Here is a 19,597-nt window from a genome sequence, read left to right as displayed (position 1 = left end):
TTTTTTTATACTGGTACATGTAAAAATTCATTATAAAATAATAAAAATTAGAAATGTTAAATGTCATTAAATTGATTAAATCTTATATATATATCTTATATATATATATATATATATATATATATATATATATATATATATATATATATACTGTAAATAATATCCAATTAATATATGATGGATTGCTTATTAAAAAAAATAAATAAAAATAACTATGACAGGAATCAAGCATAGTACTTCATCGCCACCTTTTGGCCCTAGTTGAGAATAACAGTATGCTGGTAGAAGCTCATTTAAAAACATCACTGATCTAAGGTACCATTTCTTAATTAATAATAGCAATATTATAATACTATATGTGTTTTCCATTACTATAATTAGAACCTTGAAAAAAGACCGTGAGAAAACATTAGGTCTCAGTTAGGTTTTCATCAGTTTCTTTTTTTTTAAATGCAGTATTTATTTATTTATTTATTTATTGATTGTCTATTGGTTTTGATTTCTACTGTTGAACCAGAACTTCAGACCAGGAGAAAAAAGTTTCACCTCGATTATTATATGCATATAATTGTAAACATTAAACTCCTAATAATTATTTTAGCTAATCAATTACCTAATCTGTTTTCCTTCTAATTTTTATTTTCAAACCAAGGGACCTCTAAATCATGTTACTTTCTTCAGACTAGTAGACTAGTACTAAAATGAGATGGTTAAGTGCACTATAAAGTGACTCTTACTGACAGCTCAAACCAGCAATGCTGTCCCTGAACTGTGTTTTGTAATAATGTAGTCCAGCACATAAGAATGTTTCTCTAACGTTATATTCATTTAAGAATTACGTTATATTCATGTAATTATTAATATTAATTTTCAATGCTATCATGCGTATCGAAGCCTTCCAGTTTTTCATCATACACAGTTGATTCAATAAATCCACCTGCACTGACCTGTTTCAGCCTGTAGATGGAGACAATCTATTGACAATAGACAATACTAGACTCATAATGACCATTTATATCAACCTATAGATTAAAATAATAATAATAATAATACAAATAAAATATTTGTTATAAACATGTAAAATATCACAGAACATATATAAGATAATGAGTGTATTTTTGACCAAATAAATGCAGCCTTGTACAGCAGAAGAGTCTTCTTTCAAAAACATAAAAACCTCTTATCCCAATTTTTTTATTTATTTATAATTTTTAAATGGTCACTGGAGAAAGTCAGTTCCATTAAATTCACTAATACATTTAAATAATAATAATTTAAACATTTTAATTAAAATAATAAATCACACAACATATTGTATAGTTAAGGGAAAAAGATGGAAAAAAATCAATATGTTGATCAATATAGTAACTAAACTAAAATGTCAACAGGAATAACAAGGAAATGTATCTAAAACATATTCTTTCCTCCTGACAAACATATTTTAACTAAACTAAAATGTCAACAGGAATAACAAGGAAATGTATCTAAAACATATTCTTTCCTCCTGACAAACATATATTAACTAAACTAAAATGTCAACAGGAATAACAAGGAAATGTATCTAAAACATATTCTTTCCTCCTGACAAACATTCTCCTTCTCAAGGAGTTACTGTTCATACTGTACTGTTTATATAGTTTTAACCATCAATAATAAAACTGATCACAATAATGATGTTCATATGACATTCCTTATGGAAGTGGTGATGTTTCCTGCATTGAGCTGCCTTATCTCTGCTAAACGTGATCTGCTCTGAGAGGCAGGCACCTGTGTGTGTGTGTGTGTGTGTGTGTGTGTGTGTGTGTGTGTGTGTGTGCAAGTGTTGGAATTCCCACGCTTCATTCCCATCATATAAAGTCAAGTGAGCACTGTAGAGCTCATTCTGTATCAATATGAATATACGAGTGCTTCTATTCGGCCTGTTTCTGCTGCTCACTTCAGGTACAATCAACATTCAAGCCATACTTCTGATGAATGTTTAATAATCAGTTCATGTCTTTGTTAAATATTATAGTCTGTAAAATAGGGATTTCACCTCAGTTCATTGCGGTTCTATAAAACTGTAATAACGACATAAGAGCTTTTAAAAACACAAGGAACAGTTTAACCACTACTATCACAAAGAAGAATCAGAAACAGTTTACTTTTGTTTCAGGGGCACAAGGAACGCCTGGCTCATCCCGGAAGGTATGGGGGAATTTATTTGTTCTCAGTGAATGATTAGTGTTTTATTTCCTTTAAGTTCATCTATCCTTCAGTGGTTAAAACCACTGGAATGCAGTTCCACAAATGCCTGTATGTGTGTGTTTTGTAGCCCGTGTGCGCCGAGATGGCAGAGATCCTGGCGTGTCCTATGAACTTCGCACCTGTGTGCGGCAGTGACGGAAACACCTACGCTAACGAGTGCTTGCTGTGTGTGGAAAGACTGTAGGTCATGTACACGTACACACAGACAGCAGGAGTACATATTTGTTTATGAAATGACAGCATTTTGAGTGTGTGTGTGTGTGTGTGTGTTTGTACTTTTCAGGAGAACCAAATCCGATCTTTTGATCACAAGAGATGGAGACTGCTGAGCTCCTGCTCGAGATACAGGATTATTGTGAAGATCTGTGGCCAAATTAAAGCATCTAAAATGGAACATCCATGTTTCTTCATTTTTTTTCCTCAACATTTGATAAACGTCATGCTTTACCATCTGTGTTATTTTAGTAAGGTTGATATACATTCTGTTATTATTTGTTGTACATTATTTTAAATTAATTAATTTCAAATTAATTTGTTATATATTTTTGAGTTCATTTTATATATTCATTTCACTTGAATTTTAGTTCTTAAGTTTTGGAACTTAATTTTTGTCATTTTCTTATTTTCATATTTTTGTTATTACTTTTTCCTTTTTTTAACATGTCCATATATTTTTCACTAAATTTCATTACTTTTAACTTTAGTTTAGTACATCAAGTTAAACTAAATGAAAACGAGAAGTTAAAAGGTTTATTACCATCTGTGATATTTTTGTTTTATTGATATTATTTTAAATTAATTCATTTCAAATTAATTTGTTATATATTTGTGAGTTTATTTTCTATTTTCATTTCACATTTTAGTTCTTAAGTTTTAGGATGTAATTTTAGTAATTTTCTCATTTTTATAATGATATTAGCTTTTCCTTTTTTAAAACATGTCCATGCATTTATTATTATTATTTTTTTATTACTTTTCATTTTATTTGAATACTTCATGTTAAACTAAATTAAAACGAGAAGCTAGCTGAAATCAAATGTATTAGTAATTATATATTTTATTTTATTTCAAGTATTTTATTTATTCATTTTAAGTAACACAATTTTTTTATGGCTTTAGTTTAAGTATATTTTATTATCACAAAAAAAAACTTGCAATGGAAGTAATGTCCACTGCACTAAAAAGAAAGCAAAAAAAAATACAGTAATTTAAAGGTATAGCCACAAGAAAGGCTTTTTGTTTTATTCTTTACTTTTTTTTATATATAGAGATTATCTGAGTTATGATAGTGTCTGTGAATATAAGAAGAGAGAAGCTTGTTGTTCAAGTTGGGGTCCTGCTCACCCTATAAGGGTTTATACTGCGATAAAAACCGGCTGGATGTATATTATCCCTTACTTCATATTTCACAATATTACTGTTCTTACAGTATATTTGATCAAATGAATGCAGAGCACAAGAAACTTATATACACTTTGACTTTGAAACATCAGTCTAAACACTCTCCCATCAATGTTTGCTTTTTCAGTCACTTTTTCATAGTTGATAAGAGCCTGAAATTGTTCATGATTTATTTCTTTAGCTACAACTATACCCCCCCCCCACCAAATAATATCACCAATTATTATTACTTAATATTCAGGGGGTCCCACTGGCCTAGTGTGGGATATTTTTTATTGCCTAAACACAACACTCAACCTCCACCAATCAAAATAAATAATAATCAGTAATCAAAAGAAAAGAACACTATGTACTGTAGGAGTGTCTTTTAAATGATATTGTAAAACAGTGTAATGAAACAACATTTTTGTATTTAAAATGTATTACATACATTTTGTTAATTTAAGGAATAGTTCACCCAAAAATGAAAATTCTGTCATTGTTTACTCACCCTCAAGTTGTTCCAAAACCTGTATGAGAGAAAGAAAGAAAGAAAAGAAACTCTTACAGATTTTGTAACAACTTGAAGGTGAATAAATGATGACAGAATTTTCATTTTTTGGGTGAACTATCCCTTTATTACTCATTATTTTATTATATTTATACATTATATAATGCTTGGGTACAATACCACATGGACATGAATGTAAAGTTAGACTAAAAAGTTCTACTACTGATGCATATTTACAACCAGAATATGTGTACATACTGTACTGTCTTTTCTTAAAAGCTCTGTGAGGAGATTTGTAAGGAGCGTGTCAGTTTGTGTTAGTTGCTGAACTTGCATTCTGTAGTCAGTTTTTTCTTGAGGCGTGATCTTCACTGACTGCTTTGCATAGAAGGCTCACAAGAATGAACTTGAGCTTTGTTAAAGTTGACACTGATAATGAGGCACACAGTTGCATGAGGATAATAATCAGGAATGTTAAAAATTACATCTGTGCTTTCACTTTGTGTATAGAAGAATGTCACTTTCATTCTAACTTGTTTCTCAGACAAGTTTTTCTAGCATGTGCTTTCGTTGTTTTGAACCGATTCAGAGTGGCTGTGCAGTTTTAAGATCTCCGAAGAGTCGCAGTGAGCGAAATGTTCCTTCAGAGCTCTAGAGGTTTCATGGCTTGCCGATGTCCACTGTGATTTTGCTGTAGAGCTGGTCTTTCTCTATATCGATCACTTTGTATATGAGTGATTTGATGCCATCCGTGTTCATTGTCTGTCGTGTGTGATTGATTCTCTTAAATCTATGAAACAGAGATACAACTTTAGAAGGGCATTCAATCTGTCTTTTATGTATGCATGTTTGTTTGTGAAAGACAGACTACCTCTGTGGGTTTGGCTCATTTTTCTTGTCTCTCGAGTGACGGATCATTCTACATTTACCAATGTCTCCACTCGGCCTTGATATTTTCATACCTCGAAATACCAGCCTTCAAAAATAATAACATTAAAACACATATGGTAGGACGGAACTTGTAATTAATAGTAAGAGAGTTACTGTATTGTCTTGACCTGTTAAAAATGTCATCGTCTTCTCCTCCCCAGCCCCAGTAGTTATTGGGAAAACCATTGATCTTTTGAAACTGCTCTTTACTCATTGCTGATACACCCCCGAAATACTGTTTATATGGTAACCTGCATTCAGACAGAATCAATTTTTGAATGAAAAATGTTGTTTTCAGATGTATTTCTCTGGATTGCATGAATCTTTTCACAGTATTATGTATTGTAGCTGGGGAAAGACCTAAATTCTTTGAGTTTTTGCATTGAGAAATTAGATTTTTGATTTGTTTGACACTTCTCTCATGAAATTTTGGTGGGAAAAAAAGTGATCCAGCTTTGCTTGCAAAGACTAAAAAGCACCTTTTATACCTAAACATGATGCCTTCACCTATGAACGCACCTGCATAAGCAACCCGAGGCTGGACAATATAGTTTATAAAGTTTTAAGAATCAACATTTTTCTTAAACTAACACATCGTTTCGCTTCAGAAGATCTTCATTAACACCCCGGAGATTGGAACAGACAGGAAACTTTCAAATATAATTCCGAATGTGTTCAACCGAAATGGGAATGTCAGACACGCCTACCTTGAGGGTGAGTAAAACAGGCTAATTTTCATTTTTGGGTGAAACTTCCCTGAAGTCACTGAGACCAACTCTCATGACAGCTAAACCACACAAAAACGAAACTCAACAACACCATCTGATATGCATTTCAGGTTTTGCTTAGTTTGAAGCAAACCTTGAAATGCATATCAGATGGTGTTGTTGAGTCTCGTTTTTGTTTCAGACTAAGCCTGATATTAGGTCAGATACACCTTTACAATACTCAAAAGATTTGATGTAATTCAATAAAACAAAAAAGCTGATGAAAAGATTGTTTTTTATGTTACCTGAGAGACTTTTGATATATTGTGTAGACTACTGCTGATGTTTTAATTGCAAATATGATTGGAGACAACATTCAAAATAGAAACTTGAATGTAAGGCTATTGGAAATGTTATCCGTGTAAATATTACACTGTATTATTGTGTCTGAACTCTGACAGTTCACCTGATGTGACTGTCCAGAGGAAAGTAAAATTAAATTAAAAAAAATGTAACACACAAAAAAAAGTTTTTATTACAGCTGTAGCAGAAATATTAAATGGAGAGAGAAGAGAAACGAACATCTCTGTAATCACACACAAGTATGACATTTCAGTGAACTCAATTTCTCATCAAATAGAATTCCAAGATTGTAGGGTCGGCAAGATTTTTAAATGTTTTCTAAAGAAGTCTTTAATGTTATTTTTTTGGCCCAAAACAGTCAAATTTGTAATATCATAAAACTTCACTATTTCAAAATATATTTATTTATATTTTAATATATATTTTAAATGATTTCAAAGTTGAATTTGAAGGAACTATAACGGAAGTCTACAGTGTCACAAGATCCTTCATAAATCATTCTAATATGCTGATTTTGTCCTCAAGTAGTAATTATTTAAAATATAGATATTTTTGTAACAGGTGTATATATATTTAATAATTAACCATCAAGCTAGTGACTGTTTACTTTAGACCACGTCAGTGAGGATATAAGATATTGTCATGCTCTGCATATAGAGTTTACACAGCTGCATTGCGATCAGTCTTGATCCAAATGACCTTGATCCCTGAGCCATCTTTCTACTAACATAACAGGATATTTAATTTATGCACGCCTTGAATTTGCTTCCTGTGCCTCACCTCAAGGTCATTTGTTTAGGTAAATACATTTTTGAGCAACATGGGCAGCTGGTTTTTTAACCTTCAACTGAAGTGGCACTTGGAGATATTGGTATCACTTTACAAATATTATGTTACATGTTATATTAAATGTACGGGTGGTGTTTCGTCTTACCTAAAACCAAACTTGTCCATGGACACAGAAAGGTGGCGTGGCTGGCTAGAGCACTTGTAGGTGTTGCGGTCGTCCATTGGAACTATGTCTACATCACTGAAGATGAAACAGTCATAATCGTACTCCTTCAGAGCCTCTGCATAACCCACATTGAGCAGTTTCGCCCTGTTAAATGTATCCTCTCCGTCCTAAACAAGCAGCACAAAGCACATTTACAAGAGATCTTATGACTCACAGCGCTGGGTAGATTACTTATAAATTGTAGTCCAAATTACATGACAAAAATTATATATTAGCAATATATTTCATTAGATTACACATTTTAGGAAATATAATCAGACTACTTTTAGATTACTAGATTTCAGCATGAAAAGAGGTTTCCTGGAGCATTTCTTATGAATCTTATGTAATCATGTAATAAACAAAAAAGTAACTATAATCTAATTATGAGTATTTTAAAAAGTAAAATACATTTTGGGAATCTGATTATGTAATACATGTAATCAGTTACTAACCAGCATTGGCAAAACACATTTTTCTTTGGAGCCAAAAATTTAAAATTCACATGTAAATAGATTAATCACACACAGACTTTATGCAAACAAGATCGTCTTGACATTGATAGGACCTTAATGATCACAGCTAAATCAGTCAACCAGACATGCATGACCCCACTTATGTGTTATAAACACATACAGAGATACACACAAAGTAAATAAACAAATAAGCATGCATTTCTTAGTCTGCATAGCAGTTTGCATACTGATTTTCCTGTGAGCAAAGTAAACAGATGGTGAAAGGGGACTGAAATGACAACAAAAGAATCACAAAGAGGAGTATGTACTATGTACTGATTTATTGAGCCAAGTTTTAGGTGAAAAGTTAAAGTGAAATTCATGTAAATGAAATAAATGTAAATTCATTTCAGAATCTTTTAGCATTTGATGTCTCCCTTTTTGTTTTAATGGCAGCAAGACTTAAGCAAGACAGGAAAAAACTAAATACAACCACTACCATTCAAACCTTTGGGGGCACTTTATTATTATTATTATTTATTATTTTTTTAAAGAAATTAATAGTTTTATTTCGCAAAGATACATTGGCAATTCGGCATCAATGGAATACATTACTTTTTAAAACATAGTAAAATATAAAAGTTACTTACATTATCATAACATTTCGCAAAATTACTCTTTTACTGCAAATTTTGATCAAATAAATGCAGCCTTGGCAAGTATAAGGTATAAAACATCTGTACAAATATGTTTTAAAAAACATTACAAAATCTTGATTTGAGAATGTTCCAAGCAGCGTCTTTTGCTTCAGAGGAAGAAGGAACATCTGATCATCTGTACAAATGTGTTCATTCAAATTTTAAATAGCATCAGAAATGTGCTTCCATCTGAGTAAATAGTGCAGAACTTTAAAAAATATCTTATAAATACATTTTCATGATATGAATAAATCTGAACAAAGTTTAAGCCCATGTTCAGACAATGTTATTGAAGCAACCAGCTCCTACAACTAACAACTATTTAAAAACCCATATTTAGTATCTTTAACAAAGCAGTAGTCTGTGAGGCAGATCAGCACTGAAGATTCCAAGCTGTGGCATAAAAAGTACTTTTCTATAGACAAAAGTATCTAATAAATGGGTGTTCTATGTTCTATGATTGTTTGTGTTCTCAGATTGCATTTCGCGTTTTCTCTTTCAGTGTTATTGCACAGCAAATTTCAAAGCAGTTGAAAGTCAGACCAAGCATGTTGTCTATGCAGTCAAGTCACCGCATTTCCATACTTCAAGGTGTCCCCCAAAGAAAAGTCTAACCTGCAAAAGTCTATCTATCTATCTATCTATCTATCTATCTATCTATCTATCTATCTATCTATCTATCTATCTATCTATCTATCTATCTATCTATCTATCTATCTATCTATCTATCTATCTATCTATCTATGTGTAGATCTGTTGGAGGGTTGTGTGGTGAGATCAGGTGTGGATTTCCGCTCACATCTCCACCCTGCTCTGTCAACTGTGTAACATTAAGTAAAGTTAATAAATCATTTTGAGCTGTACCTGTTGTATGACATAAATCCCATAATCCAGCTGTTGTCTCTGCAGGATGGGGTGAAGGTAGTAGAGCCAGTACTTCAGGTGTTCACCTCTGTTCCTGAATGGGATGATTATTGCCACTTTTTGCAGAGCCACACAATCGCTGGGCTTATACCTGCCACCCATCAGCAGCTGTGGATTATTTTTACGCACCATATCCAGATTTACCGGATCAGAAAATTCAACTCGCAGTGGACCCACTGAAAGGGGTATCGGGAGAGAGAAAGACAGTAAGGGAAAGTGGAGGTCAGAGGGTTTGCAGACATGTAAGAGGAAGATCCTTCTTATGCAACAATAGTTTAGCCTGCTTCCTGTCTCAAACAAGCCAACTTCCGTCTCCCCACACTTTTTTTTCTCTTTTTCTCTTAGTCTCTCTCAATATTTTTTTCCAGCTTTCTCTTTCAATCAGCAAGGAGAGCCTACTTAAATGAAAAAGCCATTTTATTGATAGTTAGTCAACAAACAGAAGAACAAGAAAGAAAGAAACTCTGTTGTGGCTGAACTCCATAAGGGTCTTAAACTAAATGGCTCAAACATTGATTTACACAAATGTGTGTTTTCTATGTTGGTTAAACAACTAATTAAAAATATTCCTGATGTTTTATTGGAGTAAAAATTGTGACTAGCCCTAGTCTATTGATGTAAAGTTAACACACAAACACACACACACACACACACATATCTGGTGCACTATGTTTGTATGGACTCCCCATAGGCGTAATGCTTTTTATACTTTTCAAACTGTATGCCCTCAACCAACCCTACACTGAAACCTACCCCTCACAGAAAACTTTCTGCATTTTTTACAATCTCAAAAAAACTCATTCTGTATGATTTATAAGCTTTTGTACCCATCTGGACCTTAATTTAAGTCTTTACGGTGACACAAGTCCCCATGAGTTGGTGTGTATTCAGGTTTAATTCCCCACCAGTATAGAAAAACATGTACACACACACACACAAGTTGGGTTTCCATGTTTTATGGGGACATTCTTTAGGTGTAATGATTTGTATACTGTACAAAATGTATTTTCTATCCCCCCACACATTAACCCTACCCTTAAACCTACCCCTAACACGAACTCTCAACAGGTTTTTTTCCTTCTTCTTTTTTTAAAAATGAGACTTTCCTCACAAGGACCAAAAATGTCCCCACAACATCCAAATTTACTGGTATCACTATCCTTTTGGGCACATTTGGTCCCCAAAACGTAGGGAAGACTAGGGGACACACACACACACACACATACACACAAAGACAAAAACTGAGCAACAGATGAACAGATAACTTCATTTTTAATTTCAGGTTAACTTACCCAGCAGTGGAGACGTCTCGGGACACGACTCTAGTACCACGTCATCTTTCACGTCACTTCTATTGGTGTAGATCCATTTCTTTTCATCTACCTCTGTTCCAGTGCCATTCTGGATGCCAAATACGGCGGTTTTATGAGTTTGTGAATTAAATATATCAGAGAATGGCAGAATTTGTCGGTAACTCATAAATTTTAAAGGCGACTCTGATAAATAAAAAAACAAAGCAACGATGAGGTGAATCCCGCAGAGGAACCCGAGCACGAGGCAGGATTTGGTGAAGAAGCCCAAATTCAGCTGCAGCAACTCCCTCATTCTCAGAAAACTGCGGGAGACCACTTCATTTACAAACCAAAATCCTATGGTCTGCCTTGAAACAAAAACACCTCTGCCTTGTCGTTCATCAGATGACCAGGACAATCCTTTTAGTGAAAGTGTTTATGATACCGATCGCGTCTGACCACTGTAAATCGCAGTTTTCTAGACATTGGTGAAGAGCTCTGTTGAAGAGCACAGAAGTGACAGCGGTGGGCGTTTCTAAACAAGCTTTTCCTCGGAACTAATTTGTCTTAGAAGTAAAGTACCCTGTCAAGTTTATGCAGGTGTGACATATAGCAGAGTAACCACAGGTGTAATGAAGAGCCACGCTTGATGTTTTGTGATGCAATGCTTACTCACTGGCCTACTCTAGTGTCTTTTTGGCTTGAGTCATTATATATATATATATATATATATATATATATATATATATATATATATATATATATATATATATATATATATATATATATAATAGGCTATGTAAATCAAACAGACGAGGCATATTCTGTACAATGAAATAGCATCCATATAGCATCCATAACTAAGTTTTCATCAGTTAAAATTTCTTCAAAAGAAATTAGATATTTTTGAAGTTACCAATATCACATGCATTCAATATAATAGAGTATAGGACAGGAATTTAAAAAGTCTATTAGAAATCCTTTTCATCATGCTACAGTCATTTTAAAGTCAGTTATTGATTACTGTTGGGCTCTTCTTAGCTCATCAACATTGCCCCCATGTGTTGGTTTGAGTGATCAGCAGCAAATCCTGCAATAACATGATTCAAACCTGATATTTGCCTACCATTTGCAACTAGTTTGATTATTGTTAACACTGATGCGTTGCGTTATATACTATTTATTTATTTACCATTGCTGCTGCTGAGAAAATGAAACTGAAAATGTAATCTGAAGTTGCTCGGGATGACACAAAGGTGAGCATTGTGTGTGAATTTAGAGTCGCTAGGCCTACATTTCAGCAGTGCTGTAGCACACAAAATAAATCATCTGCTCTAGTTCAACAGCAAGTCTTATCTATGTTTGCACTCATTACACAGTAACAGTACAGTCAATAAAACACTGGCACATCTCTCGAGAGTTACACTACTGTGTGGCCTGGGTCGAAGGTTGTCCAGTCATGTGACGAGACATCTATATCCACATTCAAGAAGTGAAAGCTTTACTTTATATGATAGTACACTGGAATTAGTGTTTGTTATGACGGAGTACAACTTTACGGCCTAACTAGTCTTTGTCTATGAACAATATTGTAGTAGAGTCTCACTCCTTTACTCCACCTGCAGAACGGGAGTCAACTGAAGCTTCAGAAATCATGTGAGTTACTTCTGCTTATTGCAGAAAATATTTAACAGTATAGCCAGGAAGGACATTCTGTATTTGCTGGGTAAGATTGTTTACATTATATTATATTTATAGGAAAAGTACAGTAACACAAAGTTAAACTAATTATTTGAATTTGAATTTATTTTTTAAAATTAAAATCATGTTACATTCTGTGAGACATTAATTTTTTTTACGAGACAATGAGTAAATAGTTTAAAAAAAATTAAAATTGACTTGATCATTAATATTTAAAAAAAGAAAAACGATAAAGGTAAGTGTATTTAGGTCACTGGTGTGTGATAAATCTTATCTGTTGATATTAAGATTGTTTTTACGACACAGCATCTTATATTATTAAAATAAAACAGTAATTATAATTACCATGAAAATAAAGCTTTGATTATATAAAGTAAGTGGAGAAGTTTATATTGTAATCGTAATGTCACAGAAACTTTCTTTTTCATTCATTCATGCTGTGCTCTAACCCCTCGCTCATTCTTTCTCATTTCTCTCTCTCCCCTCTTTCTCTTAGGGAGGACTGTCAGAATGGAATTTCAGTGGATTTGTTCCTGCATTGCTCTCTTGTTCCTGCTGTGAGTAATTCTTGCATTAGTCCAGAGAGAACTGTGTTTCCTCTGGACAATCATGCAACACTTTCTCTAGAAGCGGAAGTAATGCTTCAAGAACTGACGTGATTACACAAATATTAGATTTTTACTAGTTGACGTCAACTGGTGTCCATATACTGTCTGTGTTTAATGCTTTATTATAATTGTTACATCATTAAGCTTCTCTCAGAGTTTTTTGAAATGTAGAATACTTCTTTTCCTGTTTTAGGTCTGCATTGTATTTCTCCTCTCGTTTGTACAGCGCAGAGCGAAGGCTCAGCCTTTTGAGCATCGCTTTCCATATCTCAGGGGTCGATTTGGCATTGTGGTGTGAGTGATCTGTAGGTTTAATATATATCTGTGTTTTTTCAGTTGTCTTAGTGTTTTTTAAGTTGTGTGTATGTGTGTGTGTTTTCATTGCAGGCCATTGGATTTCATATGCAGTCTAAGCAACCGATGGTCTTATGGTTTTGCATTTGGTGCTATTGCTCCCAGTGTGATTCAGCTTTTCTCTGAGTCCTACACACCATTTACTGTGCCTAACTGGGCTAAAGGTAGTTTTAATATTACAGTTTTTTTGTATTCTGAATATATTTATTGTAAATATAATCTTGACTAAAGAGGTTACAACAGTGCATGTAGGATGGTATCTGTATCTATTCTGTAGTTTTAAGTTACATTTGCTCTATATGTGTTACCTGTATGACCTGTCTCTTTCAGTTATTGTGTACGTGGTTGGAGCAATAGAAGTTGGCGTAGCCTACCTGCCATTCTTTGCTTGTCTTTCAACACCAAACCGAGTGCTAGGAGGGGTTTTAGGTCTTCTATACACACTCATATGGTACATGAGAAAACTCTTACTCATATCTTCAGTCTAAAATCTTAGCACGGCAAACATATCTGTAAAGGGATTTATGAGTTGTTGAACTGACTGTTTAATTTTTATATTCTGTGGGTTGCAGGCTCATTGTGAGACTGTATGACACGATAAGCTGTCCCTCTGGAAAGGTGGGTGAATATGATTAGTAATTAACTTTAATTTATTAATTAATAACTTTGTATTATTACTGTTACAAGGCAAGATCAGGTATCGTTTTCATAGTTTTCCACCAATGTAAAGGTGTCTGAATGGATATAATTTGTTTAATAAAAAACAATCATTTAACACAATTTACACATATTTTGCTGGTTGTAGATTTTAGGCCATCACGAGAAATTGATCATCCTATGGCCGTTCTTCCTGTGTCTGTTTTTCCTGCTGGGACGGTTCATGTATATCATTGTAAAGGCAGTAAGAATCCACCAGCAGCTGCAACCTGATGAGGTCAGATCATGAGTCTTGGTATAATTTAAGTCCGGGGGTGTCAGACTAAATTTATTTAGGGCTAGAGCCCTGCAGAGTTTTTTTCCAACCCTGCTCAAACACACATAGCATCTAGTTTTCAAATGAGCCTGAAGGGCTTGATTAGTTGGATCAGGTGTGTTTAATTAGGGTTGAATTTAAACTCTGCAGGGCTCCAGCCCTCCGGGAATTGAGTTTGACACCCATGATTTAAGTTATTTCATCAATTTACAATGGATTAATTCCGTGTCAACTCGATTTTGCTAATATTTTTTCTGAAAAGCCTAAATATTTAATACCATGGATAATTTAATTAATTATTAATGTAAAGTGTCCCACATTTGGTTTTTCACCACTGAAAATATGTACAATTTAACGATTTTCCTCTGGAGCCATATTGAAATTTCAATATATCTGGAACTGAACCATAAAGGGCCTTAAAAATGAAGATGCCAAAAGGAAAGTTTGTTAAGACCCAACATCTAAAAGAGCATTAAGATATATTTAGGACTTCCTGAATTACAGGTCATGCAAACTTTGGAGAAAAAACTTAAAAAGTGCACTTTCCCCATTGTTGAATGGGCACCATCAGCACATAATGCACCAAAGATTGCTAAGGTCAACAGATATGACTAACAGACCTACCAAAATCAAATATTTGAGCCAGGGAAGTTTCTGAAATTTGGTTGATTTGACACAGAATGACCCCAATGTGTTGTATTTTGTTGCATTATGCAATGGCTAAAATAAGATAACAATGAACAATACTTTTACAGAATTAATTGATCTTGGTTAATGTTGATTTCTTCATATGCAGGTACATTTGTAACATTTAATTAACATAATGCATGCAAAGCAATTTAATTAACATAATGCATGCAAACAATAAAGCATAATGCACCAACATGACAACACCTACAGTGAACAACAGTATATTAATAAATTAAAGAGATTAATGTTTCATTATAAGAGTAATGTTTCTCTGTTAAATAGAGTGAGGAGGATCTACAATTCCATCAGTTACGATATGTACAGACTCTACTGAAACGCCCCCCTGAACGGTACACACTCATCCAACGTTAATGCATTTATTACTCTATTTACGCCAGTCAGCCAATATTCATTCTTCTATTGCCCCTCAGGCCAGAAGAAAAGAGTTGGTTCCGTAGAAAAGTGTATGACTGGGATCCTCATTTTAAATTCCCTAACAGGATGATTGGCACATCCATTAACTCTTTGATTGGCTTGTATACGGTCAGTCGGCACTCACTAATGTACACACACATTATTATATATTTATTACTTTTTTTAGTAATTAAAGCTAAAGATGCAAATGTGTTTTTCTGTTTGTAGATAACCCTTGCAGACTACAGCTTGAGTGACTACACCTTTGACAAACTAGATGCTTTAAAGAACTCACTTGCAGAGATTGCATCGTCCTGTAATGAAACAAACAATGTGTTCACTTCCCTCATTCCCAGGATGAATGAGTTCAGCTTTGTTGCAAGAAGTAAGATATATTTTTCTTCTTATCTTTTTGCTTCTATTTATAGTGGCTGTACATATTACACTACCATTCAAAAGTTTGGAGTCAGTAAGATTTTTATTGAATAAAATGAACACTTTTATTCAGAAAGGATGCATTAAATTGATCAGAAGCAACAGTATACATTTTACATTGTTTTAAGCATAAGATTTGAGCATAAGATACGTCTTTCAATACATAGATGTACAATGATTTAATGTTTATTTCATACATTTTTTTTTCTCAGGGTCTTGGTTGGCGACAACCATTTTTTCCACTCTCACATCTGTTACTTACACTTTTCACGTGCTAGTATGTTACAGGTATGCTTATGTAAGCATTCTTTATGTAAAAATAAATCAACATTATAACTATTTCATTAATTACCCAAAGGCAGTATCATCAAATGGATAAAAAAAACTACCAAATAATAAGCTCTATTTATGACTGCAGGAAGCATTTAAAGAGGTTGTGGAGAGGACAGAAAAGTTTTCTTCCAGAGAAGTTCCATAAACCAAGCCCTGCAGTCAGTGTAGTGAGTAAAGATTTTGGATTTTAAAGAGTCAATGATTTTGTTTCATTGGCTTTCCTCTTTGACTGATTAAAAAAAAAACATTTATGGAAGGCTGTTGATCACAATGCCAAGTGCTTTTCTTTCTCAGGCTGCTATAACAAGATATTCAGGCTGGCAGATTGCCTTCACTCTGTGGGGTATGTACATTTCTATTTTTTCCAGTAGTTTTCATGTAGTGATGTGGAGAGATCAGCTGAGTTTACCGTCTGTTCAGAGAGGTCAATAACTTCACGGGCATCTGTGCTTTACATGCTTTAATTACTTTTGTAGTGTTGTTGGTCAAAGTGACTCAAATAAATCAAAGAATTTGATAACGACGTGGTTTGTTGTATTGAATAAAGTGTTTTTGTCTATGCAGGGTTCCTGATAGTTCACTTTGTGCAGTTCCTTTTTGTCTTGCTGTTTGTGTATGGAGTTGTTCTTCCGATCCAGAAGGGACACTTTCTTAGCTGGCTTTCTAGTGTAGGCATTATTCTGTGAGTTCCTTTAAAGACATCTCATAACCAAATTAATTTTTCATAAGCATAATGTAAGGGTTGTTTCGGGAAACCACCCTTACAATAATGAATGTGAACTTGCATGACGACATAAAATTTTATAGCTAACATCATGTTAATTTATTAATGATATGCAATGTTTGAATAGCATTAAATCTGTGTTTTATGTGATTGCAGGCTGACAATACTCTTAGTGATAGCCTTGGCGGTAGTGCAGATTATTTTGGTCCAAGTATTTTTCCTGCAGGACAAACTCTCACCTGATGACAAAGAAAAGCCCCTTGCACTCAACAACAGGTAAGACTTTTTAAAAGCACCTTTTAAAAGGAAAAAAAGATAAAACTGTGTATATGCACTGATCTTAAACAGTCATGTTGAGGTGGTTTATAAAGTGTTATGAGTGATAAACCAATCATATACACTGCTGTTCCAGTAATTTTTTATATATATATTTTAAAGATGTCTCTTTTGTTCATCATGGCTGCATTTATTTGACAAAAAATACTGAATCAGTAAATATATAAATTTATAAATATATATTTTTGACTGAATCAAAAATATGAAGCCGCAAAAGTATTTCCAATATTGATATTAAATCAGCATATTAGAATGATTTCTAAAGGATCATGTGACACAGAAGACTGCAGTAATGAAAATAAATGAGATAGTAGAATGAAAATAAAAAAAACATTATTTTAAATTGCAATAATATTTCACAATACAATTTTTTTTCTTTTTCTGTATTTCTGATTAAATAAATGCAGCCATGATAAGAAGACACTCATTTAAAAAAAAACAATAAAAATCTTACTGATCCCAAACTTTTGAATGGAAGTGTACAGTAAGCTATCGTAAAATTTTTTGGAGTGGGTCAGATTTGCTGGGTCAGGCTGCATATATTTTGATGAATAATACAGTGAAAACAGTAATAATGTGAAATATTATTAGAATGTAAAATTACTATTTTATATTCAAAATACTATAAAATGTAATTTATTCCTAATGGCAATGCTGAATTTTCAGCATCATTCCAGTCTGTCACATGATCATTCAGAATTCGTTCTATGTAATATGCTGATTTCTGTTCAAGATACATTTTTTATCATTGTTGATAAAACAGCTTTGCTGCTTAATATTTTAGTGAAAATTAAATTTTTGTGGTTTTATAAACTATTTGAATATCTTCTCTTCTCCACAGAAAAGCATTCCACTGCTTTAACTACTTTTTCTTCTTCTATAATGTGGTTATGGGGTTGAGCAACTGCATTTTGCGCCTTTTAAGCAGCTGCATTGTGGGCACATGGCTGGTGTCACGCATTGATCGGACCATCATGCAGCGGGGCTATGAGTCCATGGATCCAGGTAATAATGACATATGTGCAGTTCTAAATATCATTTTATTCTCAAAGTGGATAATAGGAGCATGATAATTAGAATTTGAATTATCTTTTTTATTATTGTTTATTTAATTATATTTGGGTATTTATGTTAATTAAAAATATTATATTAATTAATTAATTACATTTGGGTGATTTTTTTTTTATATACCTTTACCTTTTTTACTTTCCGGTATTTTTGTACAATGGCTATTATAATGTTGTTGTTTTTTTTTGGCCAGGATATAGTACATGGATAGGGATGATATTTGCTGATCATTACCATAGCAACCCAGTTATGGTGTCTTTCTGCCATCTACTGCTTGGCAGAACACTGGAGAAACAAGGACCTGCAGTGTCCTCTTATGCAACCTTTAGCAATAAAACAGGTAACAGTGATAGAGATAGCACAAATTCGGAGAAACAGGCCTCTTATAAAATAACTGTGCATGTCTGCTGTTTAACAGGATGTTCAGGAGGGGGCAGAGTACGCGTGCGCTGGCTGCTGCTCTACACACTGCTGAGGAACCCTGCACTCATCCTGTTGAGAAAGAGAAAAATGCTGGCGCAGAATGACAACCAAGACCCACTCCTCTTAGCCCGAGCAATCACCTCACAGGCTCAACAAGCAGCTGAACTGGTCAACAACAAAACAGCAGAAACAGAACCAACACAGTCAGATATCTGAAAGAGCTGGAGCTCCTGAAATCGATTCCTGGAGCACAGAGCATGGTTTTGTTTCAGCAACTTTGAGGTCATCTATATGCTTTTGCACTTCTGACTAGTTTTTAGGAGATAGAGACTTTAAAAAATGTTGTCTTTCCTATTTGATACAAAGGACCAAAAAGACTGATGACTCATCTGCATTTGTCCAATAAAATTTTCTTTAGAATGAGAATGCACCTTTTTCTAAAAAGCAATTGTGTGCATCAATGCAAACAGACTGAATTTCATGCTGGATCAGGAGTGCAGGAGCAGTATGCAGGTTTAATGCTTCTTATTAGCTTCGGAAACAAATTTGAATGTTTGATTTTAAAGTGTTATTGGTTAAAAATATTTTGTAATAAATAATGTGCATTTTTTGGGGGGGTGAATTAACTTTACTTTATGGTGTATGTCCAAAAAAAAGAAAAAGAGATACAAATAATTAAATAATTGAAATGATTATTTACATAATTTTAGATAAATGTATAGAATACATTTATGTGTGAACTGACCATATATGTTGGTCAGATAGTTCATAATGTCCTCGTATATTATAGAATATAACAAAACTTATTTTTAAGAGTGACATTTGCTCCTTCCCATAATACTGTGAGAAATTCTGAAGCGTGATGTTACTCCAAGGTGAATAATTGAAAGAATACTTTTTGGTTCTTGTCTGTTAGCTATGTGGAAGAGGTGACTGCAGCATGTCTCAGCCCTTTTTGTCTGAATCCTAAGCTTTTTCTCCACTGATTCCTTGGTGAATAGTTTTTAAATTTAGTCAGCCAGATGCTGGTGTGTGAG

The 19,597-nt window shown here is 33.7% G+C and overlaps 3 protein-coding genes across 6 annotated transcripts; 2 read left to right on the top strand and 1 right to left on the bottom strand.

Annotated features, from left to right (window-relative positions):
* Nucleotides 1-1,824: 1,824 nt before the first annotated feature.
* Nucleotides 1,825-2,641, top strand: LOC132141835 (probable pancreatic secretory proteinase inhibitor). The gene is made up of 4 exons (XM_059551500.1): nt 1,825-1,941; nt 2,156-2,187; nt 2,315-2,427; nt 2,531-2,641. Exons 1-4 carry the CDS (start codon nt 1,893-1,895, stop codon nt 2,574-2,576), a joined length of 240 nt encoding a protein of 79 aa, XP_059407483.1. The 5' UTR covers nt 1,825-1,892; the 3' UTR covers nt 2,577-2,641.
* Nucleotides 2,642-3,730: 1,089 nt separating this feature from the next.
* Nucleotides 3,731-11,033, bottom strand: LOC132142294 (beta-1,4-galactosyltransferase 1-like). Of its 2 annotated transcripts, XR_009434039.1 has the most exons (7): nt 10,502-11,033; nt 9,150-9,385; nt 7,073-7,260; nt 5,197-5,319; nt 5,010-5,114; nt 4,402-4,928; nt 3,731-4,157 (listed from the first exon to the last, which is right to left on the bottom strand). XR_009434039.1 is itself a non-coding variant. In XM_059552067.1 (6 exons), the coding sequence occupies exons 1-6, from the start codon at nt 10,812-10,814 to the stop codon at nt 4,799-4,801; spliced, it is 1,095 nt and encodes a 364-aa protein (XP_059408050.1). In that variant the 5' UTR covers nt 10,815-11,033; the 3' UTR covers nt 4,255-4,798. The 2 variants fall into 2 exon arrangements, 1 of the variants encoding a protein (XP_059408050.1); XM_059552067.1 differs by lacking the exon at nt 3,731-4,157 and having other exon boundaries at nt 4,255-4,928.
* Nucleotides 11,034-11,943: 910 nt separating this feature from the next.
* LOC132142293 (stimulated by retinoic acid gene 6 protein-like) lies at nt 11,944-19,163 on the top strand. Of its 3 annotated transcripts, none has more exons than XM_059552064.1 (18): nt 11,944-12,157; nt 12,699-12,759; nt 13,004-13,104; nt 13,198-13,328; nt 13,495-13,615; nt 13,737-13,782; nt 13,970-14,098; nt 15,110-15,177; nt 15,259-15,370; nt 15,470-15,626; nt 15,889-15,964; nt 16,095-16,176; nt 16,304-16,352; nt 16,574-16,691; nt 16,890-17,009; nt 17,995-18,074; nt 18,331-18,477; nt 18,565-19,163. In XM_059552064.1, the coding sequence occupies exons 1-18, from the start codon at nt 12,081-12,083 to the stop codon at nt 18,774-18,776; spliced, it is 1,887 nt and encodes a 628-aa protein (XP_059408047.1). In that variant the 5' UTR covers nt 11,944-12,080; the 3' UTR covers nt 18,777-19,163. The 3 variants fall into 3 exon arrangements, with proteins under 3 accessions (XP_059408047.1, XP_059408046.1, XP_059408048.1); XM_059552063.1 differs by having other exon boundaries at nt 17,911-18,074; XM_059552065.1 differs by lacking the exon at nt 13,004-13,104 and having other exon boundaries at nt 12,031-12,157; nt 17,911-18,074.
* Nucleotides 19,164-19,597: the final 434 nt, after the last annotated feature.

Source organism: Carassius carassius, chromosome 6 (genome assembly GCF_963082965.1).
Source record: "Carassius carassius chromosome 6, fCarCar2.1, whole genome shotgun sequence".
NCBI classification, from domain to species: Eukaryota; Metazoa; Chordata; class Actinopteri; order Cypriniformes; family Cyprinidae; genus Carassius; species Carassius carassius.
Note: the sequence above shows the minus strand (reverse complement) of the source record. Positions and strands in the feature narration are given on the sequence as shown.

What these genes read in the sequence shown, in the direction of transcription:
- LOC132141835 (XM_059551500.1), top strand. Translation starts at nt 1,893, where the DNA reads ATGAATATACGAGTGCTTCTATTCGGCCTGTTTCTGCTGCTCACTTCA. An exon ending in GTTTCTGCTGCTCACTTCAG is followed by an intron (nt 1,942 to 2,155) that starts GTACAATCAACA and finishes CTTTTGTTTCAG; the next exon opens with GGGCACAAGGAACGCCTGGC. An exon ending in CGCCTGGCTCATCCCGGAAG is followed by an intron (nt 2,188 to 2,314) that starts GTATGGGGGAAT and finishes TGTGTTTTGTAG; the next exon opens with CCCGTGTGCGCCGAGATGGC.
- LOC132142294 (XM_059552067.1), bottom strand. Translation starts at nt 10,814, where the DNA reads ATGAGGGAGTTGCTGCAGCTGAATTTGGGCTTCTTCACCAAATCCTGC. An exon ending in GGATTTATGTCATACAACAG is followed by an intron (nt 7,261 to 9,149) that starts GTACAGCTCAAA and finishes CTGCTTGTTTAG; the next exon opens with GACGGAGAGGATACATTTAA. An exon ending in AATGAGCCAAACCCACAGAG is followed by an intron (nt 4,929 to 5,009) that starts GTAGTCTGTCTT and finishes TCTGTTTCATAG; the next exon opens with ATTTAAGAGAATCAATCACA.
- LOC132142293 (XM_059552063.1), top strand. Translation starts at nt 12,081, where the DNA reads ATGAACAATATTGTAGTAGAGTCTCACTCCTTTACTCCACCTGCAGAA. An exon ending in CCCCTTGCACTCAACAACAG is followed by an intron (nt 17,010 to 17,910) that starts GTAAGACTTTTT and finishes TCTTCTCCACAG; the next exon opens with AAAAGCATTCCACTGCTTTA. An exon ending in CTATGAGTCCATGGATCCAG is followed by an intron (nt 18,075 to 18,330) that starts GTAATAATGACA and finishes TTTTTTGGCCAG; the next exon opens with GATATAGTACATGGATAGGG.